The sequence below is a fragment of the Perissodus microlepis genome, chromosome 20, assembly GCF_051167445.1.
Source record: "Perissodus microlepis isolate ML-2025 ecotype Zambia chromosome 20, ASM5116744v1, whole genome shotgun sequence".
NCBI lineage: Eukaryota > Metazoa > Chordata > Actinopteri > Cichliformes > Cichlidae > Perissodus > Perissodus microlepis.
This window is the reverse complement of record NC_140480.1, coordinates 3600195-3611593: the sequence shown is the minus strand read 5'-3', so window position 1 is coordinate 3611593 and position 11399 is coordinate 3600195. Positions and strand designations below refer to the sequence as shown.

General features: G+C 41.4%; 1 protein-coding gene across 1 annotated transcript; it reads right to left on the bottom strand.

The window, feature by feature from the left end:
• Nucleotides 1–86: 86 nt before the first annotated feature.
• On the bottom strand, nt 87–11388 carry elapor1 (endosome-lysosome associated apoptosis and autophagy regulator 1). The gene is made up of 22 exons (XM_084916899.1): nt 11139–11388; nt 9494–9614; nt 9195–9375; nt 8924–9071; nt 8756–8836; nt 8555–8660; nt 8314–8463; nt 8052–8140; nt 7713–7890; nt 7359–7487; nt 6670–6760; nt 6470–6575; nt 6237–6374; nt 4481–4744; nt 3444–3620; nt 3207–3357; nt 2557–2650; nt 2280–2381; nt 1998–2124; nt 1284–1462; nt 995–1160; nt 87–911 (listed from the first exon to the last, which is right to left on the bottom strand). Exons 1-22 carry the CDS (start codon nt 11223–11225, stop codon nt 780–782), a joined length of 2997 nt encoding a protein of 998 aa, XP_084773025.1. The 5' UTR covers nt 11226–11388; the 3' UTR covers nt 87–779.
• Nucleotides 11389–11399: the final 11 nt, after the last annotated feature.

Sequence of the window (11399 nt, the reverse complement as noted above, 5' to 3'; positions counted from 1 at the left end):
AAACACCCTGGGCTTTAAAAATACACTATATCCCCCAAATGGACACTAATATTGTATTTCAACTGAGAAACAACACTACATAAAAATATAGCAATGACCATTTTATTTATATTGAACATTTCATTACATGTAAACTCAATACGCTTAACATAAAAGATAAAAACATAAAAACCTATGCAGGTCTACTATGCCTTAAGGTATTAAAAACAACAAAACAAACTTTGCAAATAACTAAAATAACACACACACAGTTACCAGGTGTAAACTTAGAAGAAATAAAAAGATATTGAGTCTCTTGGTGAATATTGACATAATTGTAAAAGACATCAGTAGGCAGCTTGTTCCACAGAATAGGACCACAAGAAATGAAAGCTTGGATCTAATTCTGGAAAAAATCTCCCCCTGATGGTCTGAGACAGCTAATCGGGTTGTAGACACTGAGCAAGTCAGATATGTACAAGGAGGACCAAATCACTGAGTGCTTCATAAACTGATAGAAGGATTTTAAAGGTGACTCTGTGTTGAACTGAGAGCCATTGAAATGGATTAATATGTTCATGGGGGGGATGATAATTACGAACAAATTCTCAGTCTTTACATTTTTGGACCAATAACATATATTTCGGTCTCTGTTTAGTTCTAAAAACTTTCAAGACATCCTCAAAATTATGTCTCTACGTTATCTTAAAACCCCTCAGAAATGCAAATATCTTATTAACTAACATGCATCAACAGTCTAACTTTTTCTGACAGAAAAAGCTGCTCTGAAGCTAAAACGTCTACATCTGAACACTTCCTCTGTGCCTTGGTAGAGTGATCTGCTCAATTTCATCATCAGAGTCTTCCTCTACTAGTCGCTGGCGTGAAGATGATGACTTAAGGGGAACCGAGTCGAATCCATCGGATGTTCTCTGGAAACATATTGATGGCAACATGAAGCAAGGTAAGTCAGCTCAAGTAGCTCAATGTGAACGGGAATGAGGGGGTTACTGACCTCGCGTGAGAAAGACTTAATTTTGGTGAAAAAGGATTTCTTGGTGAGGTCCATGAGGTCGTCCTCTGCATCCTCTCCCTCCATTATTGCGCAGCTGTCTGCGGTGGGCAGCTCACACTCCCTACCCCCAGAGGTCATCATCAGCCTGGAGTATTTATACTGCAGCCTGCAGATGGGAGACAACAGGAACAGCACCTTGTTCTCTGTTTTGTCTTTGATGTATTTAACGGTTTGGATGTGTCAGCTGTTCGATAAACACTACAGGAAGTATAGAGTGTGATAGTCTCACTTGCGTGTCTTTTTCCAAAAATAACAGATGAGACTGATGAGCAACACAGCAGCAACGGCTCCAGTGGAAACACCAAACTTGAGCCAGAAATCCAGAGTCACGCAAGCGCTGACTTTTTGTGCAGGCAGCGGCTGTCCTCCGTAACACTGCACAGGCTGCTGCCACACATAGGTGGTTCTCTGAAACACACATACGAGCATTTAGTCCAACTTTCCTCCCTCGTCTGTCTTGAGAATTACGCTTTCTGGTGGAGAGATCTGATAAGCAGAGTGCTATCAGGCTCATATTGTTCAGTTAGCTACAGGCAGCAGGAGATTAGCATTCAGTGAAAACTAGACTTTTGATGAATGAGCTTGAGATATGGTAAGCAGTATGCTAACTGGACACACTGGGGAGCTTATATTAAACTGAGTGCTATCAGTCTTCTCATCTTACCTGCTGGAAATTGTAATTCACATTATGCTGAACTGACATTTAATCTCCGTAAAACATGCTTGTGCTTCACTTTAAATCACAAGGAAAAGTGCACTTTATCTCTTATCTTAATCACTGTCTAAATATTTTTTCTGTAATCCAATGCAACAAAAGATATTTTTTTCTAATTATATCTTTCCATAAAACAACATGAAATGTGGAAAGATGTGATGATGGATCTGACGCAGAGGAGGAGTTAAAGGGATTTTTGGCAGTATGTCCGCGGGTATGGAGCATTACCTGTATTCCCTGGATGCAAGCACTGACAATTTCTCTGTAGTGGTTTTTAGTGCAGAGTGGACACGCATGCTGGCTCTGCCACAGAAAGTGGAAAGTGCAACCATCGCATGTCCCCTCTGAACAATTACTGTGGAGGAAAAGAAAGTAAGACAGACGGTCAGAGGCTTTAAAAACGATCTCACGGGAGTCACTCTGTCTGCAGCTCTGAATGTGACAACACAAAGTTGTCACTAGCCGACTCTAGACAGGTCGAAGGTCGAGCTCGGTTTTTGTTTACAGCACCTTGGCAGCATGATGCGATTTTTAGTGGTCACTGTGGGATCACATCTCATCCTGACTGTAGCTGACCGGCCTTGTTTACAAGACTGAGTTGCGTCACTGGACCTGGAAACATCAAAAGCACACGCCAAGTGAGAAATTTTAAACTGCTCTTGATTCTCTGTTACATTTTAATTTCTAAAAGATGATCAAAGCTTCTTCTTTTTTTTTAAATGAATATTTACTACTGAACCATCTAAATGGATCAACAAAATGAATGAATAGCTGTGAGCTCACTTACTTGTAATAGAATAGAACATCGGGCAGGCCCAATGCTGCAGGGAACATCCACTGTGGAGAAGAGATGTCACCAAGTGTCGTCTCAGTGGTTACACCTTTGGAATTGGAATACATGTGCCATTATGATATATTAGATATACAAAGTAAAGTATATTTGATACCTTGTAGCAGGCTGCATAGTGCTAAAAGATGTGAGACGTTGAATCAAGCAAGGGACTTTTTAGTCATGTAAGTATGAAACTATATGCTGGAGGGTTAAGGAATCTGCATGTAGCTATAAGTGAATATTGAAATCTTCATTTAAAAAATGTATGAAATGTTTAAAAATGCACAATTATGGCCCTACACTCCAGCAGAGTAAACACTCCACTGTTCAAAAATAGTAGCTGAAACACTTCTAGTAGCATCCTTAGGGTTATTAATTTATTAATTAATTAAAAAAGACCTGTGCTAATCCTGAAAGCAAATGTCCAAAAATTGCTTTTCTGGAGCACCGATGACCTTGAACACTGAGGAGCAGGAGAAATGCAAATCCTCACAGCTAGCTTAATTATTATCTGAACACACTTTTCAATAAATGATTAACAAACTCCTGCAAGTGTCTCATTGTATTTACAGCAAAAACCAAAAACCTATTCATTCAGTTCATACCAATGAGTGAGTCACCAATAAGGAAAGGCTGTGAGGACACAAGGCTCTGACTCCTGATGTCAGAGGGAACCACAGTGGACTGACAGACATAACCTTTGACCTCTCTCCCACTCTCTGTTACATTATCCACACAGGAAGCTGGCATTCGGCCCTGTGAGAGAAACACAGCAAGGTTAAAATGCACATCAAACACAGTTCTGCAAAAAAGAAACGTCACTTGGACGGTTGCCTTCTCACCTCTGTCCCACACAGGCCCAGATTAAAGCGATGGAAGTACCGCAGGCCTTTGTTGGTGAAGCGGGGGCTGCTATGGACGCTGGTGACGTTGGCCAAAGGAGAGAAATCGTAGTGCAGCAGTGCTCCTTTGCTTGTGCGCAAATCCAGTATGCAGTCACTGAGACAAGCTGTATAGGCCTGAAGGACGAGGTGAGCGTGTCAGCACACATCATACACTGAGAGAAAAACCTCACGTTCTGTCTGTGGGAAAGCCAACTATTATAGCTGGCATGTATATGACAGAGACATATGATTTCCTTTACTACTTTAGAGACAAGTGTTTCATATTTAATACTTCGTTTTTCTGTTTCTGACCCTTCTGTATCATCAGTGTGATTTTTTTTCCCCCTGAAAAACCGAAATAAATTTGCACAAAACATTTTTTAAGGAATAATTTCCCCAAAAATGCCAGATCTAGCAAAATTATACAAATTAAAATTCATATATACAAATGAACATTTAATTTAATAAAAAAAAGTAGAATTTTCAAGCAATTATTTCATGGTTCGGGCTTTAAAGAGTTAAGGAATCACTGTCTTTTGAGGATTTGTTTTCTTGAGTGAAATTCTTTACATATTTACAAATTAACAATAAACTAATTTTCTTTAATGGTAGTGAATAAAGAGCATCTTGGATAGTTTACAGAAGCTCAACAAACATGAAATCACAGAATAAACAGAAAAATCACTTTCCACAATAAAAGACGTCAATGTTTTGGGTCTTGTGGATTTCAGACAGTAAAGTGATTGATTTGTTTGAGCATGTGGGATTAATTTGTGTAGTTTTATTGTGAGATATACCAAAAGAAATGGAAAAAAGAAAAGAAAGCCTGTTTTATAGTTTCTTTCCTCATTCATGCCCCAAATTACATTACGTTTTTCTCTGTAATGGTTTTAAATCCCTCTGCACACTGCAATTCCACAAAAAAATGGAATACTAAAAAAGTGAGCACCTGGACACATTCATGTGCTGCTTTCGGAAAGGGTTTTGTTCTACACCTTGTTTGTCTTTGTGTTTGGCCCACACCGAATACAAGCAGCTTCCCCAACTGGTTGATCAGTCCTAATGAAGGTGTTTGGCGGGCACTTCTGACACGCTCCTGTCCCGTTGACCATGTAGTGTCCCAGTGGGCAGAGAACACAGGCAGAGCCGGCCTTAACAGACGTCAGAGCACAGCGGCGACACTTCGTGGCCACGCCTCCGATGGCGTTGGTGATGACGATGGAGTAGATCTTTGCAACATCTGCGCTGTAGTTCCTCTCCTGAGGGAATAGAAATATAAATGTGCCCTGCTTAACAGGAATGCAGTTTATCATTTAACTCTATTTTATAGTCAGTATAAAACGGAGATATAAGGAACAGAGAGAACAAAGGTCATTTAGACTGAAGTGAACGCACAGCTCCAGACTGCCATCTAGAGACTCGGTACAAAGTTCTCAACAAATCAACCACAACCAACATGACACTGCAGCAGGTTGTCACAGCAAATTCCAGTTAGGATTAAAAACATGGACAGACAGTTGTAAACATATTATTTGCAGTATTTATTGCTAAATGTCTTGCTTTGTGTTCTTGCCCTCCTGTCTAATCTCTCTGCAGGTAAATTTAAACCTTGAATATTGCTGCACTTTTAAAAGCTGACACATTGTTTTTATGGCTGAAGGTTTGGTGTGTGTGCAAGGGGTGTGAGCGAGAGGTTGAGAGGAAGAAAGATGGGAAGTAGAGGAAGCAGTAGTAGTAGAAGAGGAGGAATAAAGAAGATAATTAAGTACGATCCAGTTCTGAAGCATTCCCCAAACAGAAGACCATAAAAACTCCAACATCTTAATTATACATTAATATGATGCTCTTATTTTATTCATCTAAATGTGAATAATTGAACTGATAACCATGAAGTGCATTAGTGACTTTATTGTATTCTGATTTTATTTATTCATTTACTCCACATTAAAAGGAATAACTTAAAAAGTCCAGTTGACTGAGGGAGAGATGGATGACTGAAAATAATAATGACTGTCAAACATAAAGCCCGGGGACCAGAAATGGCCCTGCCAAAGAGTCCAATGCGGCCCACTGGATGGCGTTAGAATATTAGAAAAGAAAAAATAATTTTTTACGTTTCTCTGTATTTAGGTCAGTTTTACAGAAGTACAGTTTACTGACAAAGAAATCTCTCAGAGCCGAGCATAATACATGTAAACAGGTGAGTAAGAAATAAACCATAACAGTGAAGTTCCTGTTTCTACCCTTTTTTATTTTATTTCGTTTTATTTTTAAAAACACTGGGTCCAGATTTTTTCTTGTATTAAAAAGCACATTTTCTGTAAATTAACAGTAAATTTCTGTTTTTAACTACAGTGCAAAGAGTACTTTAGTCATTTATTTTTTAAAGCATATGCCCAAAAAGCCATGCTGGCAGATTTCATTTTCTGCAGTTTGAAATATTAATTATTTATATGAAATATATATTTTACATAAGACATCGCTGATTAAATGTGTTACTTCTTTACACAGAATAAGAGGGGAAACAATTGTCAGTGTTTTTTAAGACGTTATCAGGCAGTGCTGTAGTTTCACTGGTCCACCCAACTTAAGATGAAATTACCCACTGTGTGGATCTCAATATAAAATGAGTTTGACACCCCTGGTCTAAATAGGGACTCTGGAAAAAATTTACTTTTGAAGCTGAAATATGAATTTGCTAAGAAGGAAATAAATCAACCTGAGTAGGTGGGATGCGTGTCTGTATCTCACCGTGCCATATTCCTCTGTTCGCTTAAACGTCCAGGTGAAGCTGACGGTGCTGTTGCTCTGGATCAAGTAGGAGTATGACTGCTTGTGGTTTCTGCCATGCCAACGCTCCACCACATCGTTGTTCCACTGATTATATCCCTACAGAAACAAAAGCACATTCATTCATTTATTCATGTGCACATTATACATCCTGAATGAGTCATGCTACAGAAATGTTGGGACACCATCCTCACCGCCAGGAAGTAAAGTTTACAGTCAGCTGTACAAATGGTCTCAAAGACGAAGGTGATGCGAGATAGCTCACTCCTCTCAGCGTCTTTGACCATGGACTGAGGCAACCTGTGAAAACCAGCAGCGTTTTATTAGACGTCTATAACAACTCAAGCTCAAATTTGAAGAGAAACTTTTATGTTTAGTTCTTGTTTGACTTCACCTGTATCCAGGGACACTGAGCGTGAGCATTAAGTAGTCTGTGTCCTGATTCCCAGGGGTGGTGTAGATATACTCTCCAGCCACCTCCCACGCTGCCATTACAAAAGATAAAAGCTGTAAGATACATTTTATCCCAACAGCAACGTACACATGCAAACATATAAACTCACTGTGGATAATTTTTGAAACCAAAGCAAACTAGTTTAATTTTTAAATGAATTCCTCTAACCTACTTACAACTAAGGATCTATTACACAATTCACTTCAACCATTACATACGCTTCTGAAGCTGATGTGCAGGTTTAATTCTTGGCCTTGGAAAGTTTGCAAACTAGCAAATTATTATCTGTGCCTCGGGCTGTTTAATCACTTTGCTATCTTTCTACTTTGAGAAGTTCCTCACCACAAGTTAATGATTATGTCTATTCACCCATAGTAAGAGATCATCAGTACATCATGAAAAGGTCGGCCATCTGTCACAGGGTTAAATCACAGAAACAGACAACTATTCACACATCTTTAGACTACAGGAGGAAACCAGAATACTGAACTAAGCCAATGCAGACAGGAGGACAACATGCGCACTCTACACAGAAAGGCCTCAGACTGGATTCAAACCCCATTCTTGCTGTGTTAACCAATGCACCACCATGCCACCTACACCTCATTCTCTAATATTAAGGTTCTCACCAGTACGCCGGTTAGAGTCACTGAACACTTGATTGAAGACAGCGCTCTTCATGTTTGCTGGCATTTTGTTCCACCATTTGTACTCAAAGCCCACCACCGGTTCTGTGCCAGCAGGGCACTCGGTGCAAACTGAGCAATCAGTGGAAAATCACATCAGGATATTAGGTAATTAGTGTCAACAATATTAGACATACCACCTTAAATCTTATGACATTTCCTCTCATGCTGTCTAAAAATGTAACTAACTATTAACATGATTGCCTTATTTTTTTAATATCACATGATCAAGGCCAAAATAAAACTATAAGGCCGACATCAGTAAAACACAGTAAAAAGGAGCGGAGTGGCTCTAACCTGTGCCATTAGAGAAGGATCCGCTGGGACAGGGCTCACAGGTGGAGGAGTTGGAGACAAAGAAACCCGGGTTGCATGGCGGACAGGTTTGCTTCTCCCCTGACGCGGGAAGCTTCAGTGCTCCTTCGACAGTCTCACTGCAGATCTTAGGCTCGATCCATTTGTACATGAGCTGAGTCTGAGACACACACCAATACACAAAAAGAAGAGGCAGCAGCGGCAGCGTTACAGCTCAATCAGATCATTTATATTAAATGAAGCCTAACATTTACACCAGTGGGATTTTTAAAGAAAAACCTCTACTGAGCCAGCAGGAGCTCTACTTCCACGTATCATTACCTTTCCCTCAGAGTCACAGGGGGTGTGGGTGTAGAAGTAGTCACTGCTTGTACATGCAGGTCTCGGTTTGCAGCTCGCTGAACCGACGACTGGAAATGTTTTTGGATGAGGAAAAACGCACAGCACACATTTAAGTCCAGAGAAAAGATTAACTTGACCACTAAGCAGTAACTGCTGCATTTGCATGTGTGTGGAACGTAGCAGTTGTAAGTCTGTAAGAACGCTTTACTCCATCTGGACAGAGATAAGCAAACGGGCATACCTGCGTATTTATCTTGCTCGCATTCATGGCAAGTAGTGGCACCCTTATTGGAGTAGGTATCAGCGGGGCAGGGGCTACAACGTGCGGACCCTGGGTTTGCACTGTGGGTGCCTGGTTTACAGTGGAAACACTCTGATGTGTAGGCCACCCCTGGACAAAACCAAAAAAAGCTAATCATTAACAGAAACAACGTGTTGGTGGGAAAAGGGAAAAGTTTAGGCCTGCTGCACACCTATCTTACCTGATATCTGAATGTTTCTCAGCAGCACAGGTTTGACAGCACTGCCCTGCAGGGAGTATGCTATAGTTCGCCAGTACAACACATTGTTGCCCTTATTTAGTTCTACCTGTACAGAGACAGAGTGGGGCATTCATTTATTCAAAAATTCCCCAGGGCTGGCCTTGAGTGCACTGAAGTGCTAAAACCGCTTCCTGGACAAACCGTGTATTTGCTCCAGCTGCTCTCTGAGATCCGCATCCACCGGCTGTTAGAGTCTGTCGACTGACACTGGTCATTCTGAACCTGCAGGAAGACGAGAACATTTCACCAAATACTCACACTGAAAGGTGATCTGTGTCAGCTGAAGCAGCAGTCATTTACAATCCTTACAAAGAACTCAAAGTAGATGCTGGTGTCAGGATAGAAATATTCAAAGGACAGACTTCCAGGCTGTTTCAGGTTCACGGCGTAGGACAGCGTAGCAGTGCATTCATCTGTGTTTGAGGCTATGTAGTCACCCTTTGGTGTCCAGGTTGAGCTGCAAAAACATCACCAAGCAGCAACAGTTTAAAAAGGTTTTGAAAATTGATACAGAGAGCCTCAATCAATCAGATAAATCTTGACAGGAGGAGGGAGGAGGCTTGGTACTGTGAATACTAACTTGGAGCAATCCGTTTGGTCATTCCCCTCATTCGTTATCACGCCGTGAGTGACAAAACCAGTCGGCAGGCTGTCCCACTCGTCAAAGGCCACGCTGGTGCCCAGAGAGTAGGTGCCCGCAGCACATTTCTGACACTGCTGTGACTGCATATCAAGATACTCCCCCTCATTACAAGAGAACGCTTAAAGGAGACAAAGCACATGCTGAGAATGGAGATGTGCACCTGACAGTGAGCGTATCTGTTGTGCAGGTTGAAGACTTGGAGAAAATGTCTGAAATAAAAGTAGGTCACTGCTTACTGCACTGAGTCCCTTTGACTGGATCTGGGAGGCCCGTGCATATGTCAGCTTTGTTGGGAACTGCAACTCTCCATCTCGACCCGAGGACGTCACACTCTGTGTACTCAAAGTGATAATCTGACTGCAGGGACAAAACACAGGTGTGAGTTTCACACAGTTGGACATAAAAGCACACAATGGATAACTTGCACAGCTGGAAGTGGGAATAATAACTGTAAATTTAAAAAAAAATGCAAATGCAAATAAGGATTATTTTGCAGTTTATCTGCCCATTTTGATTCCTCACATGTTCAGCATGTAAATTCCTCACACACAGGAACACTAAACTCATTGTTGCACCCTTGTTTTAAAAAAACAAGAATTCCAGGTTGCCTTATACTTCAGGAATCTTTTCCCCAAACCAGGACAGCCTCTTTTACAAATAAAAGCGGAGGCTAATATTTGCCCAGGAGCCCGTCTCAACTGTTATTTTAATCACGCTTATCAAGGATACTGCTGCTTCTCTGCAGCCTTAAGGGTTTACTCAGCTGAGAGGAGAGATGCTGATTCGACCGGTCCCTTTGTAAACATTTGATTTAAGTGTTCTCGAAGAACTTTGAAGACAACAAAAGCTCTCAGTCGAATGACAAACACAGTCCCACCCATAATGAGGTAAATTGGGAGGAGACAAAACATTTAAGTTAACCTCACTGAAACAAGGCATTAACAGAAACACAGCAGGCACAGAGCGTAAACTGGAGATTTGGTCACTGGTCAATAAAAGGATGTGATATTCCAAGGAAGGTCATCTGCCACGCCAATCTACACCCACACAGCTTCATGGGATTAATAGTTAACAGAAACACAGCAGCAGCTGCACTCCTCCATCCTTGTGTTTTTGAATTAGAGCTGCAACATTAGCTGTGCTAGGGTATCAAGTGAATGCAGGTCCTGGGTGGGAGGATTTGATGTAAAAATGCATCGAACTGGAGATGTGCTGTAGCTTAATTGCCCTCTTTAAACAAACACAGGGAAACCAGGGCAACGGGACATTATGACCGCTGTGCCACATGGTGAAATAAACTGGGCTGAAAACAAGAGTGACAGAGGGGAAAGGAGCAGCTAGCAGGACTGCTTTCTGAAACTGAAATAAAAGCTTAGAGGTCCATATGGTGCAAAGTGTGCTGATCAAAAGGAGTGGTTTGAGTATTATCTCAAGCTACTCCTGTTATGCAAACTGACCACAGATATGGAGGCTGTAAGAGAGCGAGCAGGCTGTGTAGTATGTGGGACCTCTAGTAAAACAAGTGTAGGAGTACTTTAAACACTTGGAGGGGAAACATATGTTCAATCTCACAAACTGCTCAAACAAACTGCTGTTTGTGCTCATTTTAGTGTTTGCTTTTAGTTTAAAGAGTGATTCAGCATTTCACTTGAACATGTGTTACATCAAACATATGTGTTTTCTAGACCAACCTTTCAACCTTTCATATATTTGAAAGTCTGAAGCACACAGCACATGCACCAGCATCTGTCTGCACCCCCAGAACTAGAGTGAATTATAAATACAGCTGGTTTGTCGCAGCACACGCATGAAATAAATCCCTTGGTGATTTAGAAATGACTGAAATCACAAAAATGAATAAATAAATATGAATCGCCTCACCTCTTTGCACATGGGCAGATCCGCGGAGGTTTGCAGAAAAAGCAGCCACAGCAGGCAGTGGCTCAGGTGTGTCAGGCCGGGCTGCATGGTCACCTGCTGTCGGTGCTGAAGTGATGGAGACGAAGGAGAATAGGTCTGACCTGCGCCCTCAGGTGCTGGAGGCGCGGCTTCCCTCTCACACTCTGGGATGTGATTGGCTTGGTGTTTTTACTCTGAGTCCGAGTTACCTTTTAACGATCACCGTTTTCCTGTGAAAGGTTT

Bases quoted from the DNA above. Each gene is read 5' to 3' on its own strand.
- elapor1 (XM_084916899.1), bottom strand. From the start codon at position 11,225: ATGCAGCCCGGCCTGACACACCTGAGCCACTGCCTGCTGTGGCTGCTT. The intron at 6,761-7,358 runs GTGAGAACCTTA...TTGTAATGGCAG, and splicing joins TGACTCTAACCGGCGTACTG to CGTGGGAGGTGGCTGGAGAG. The intron at 2,651-3,206 runs GTATGAACTGAA...CCAATTCCAAAG, and splicing joins TATTGGTGACTCACTCATTG to GTGTAACCACTGAGACGACA.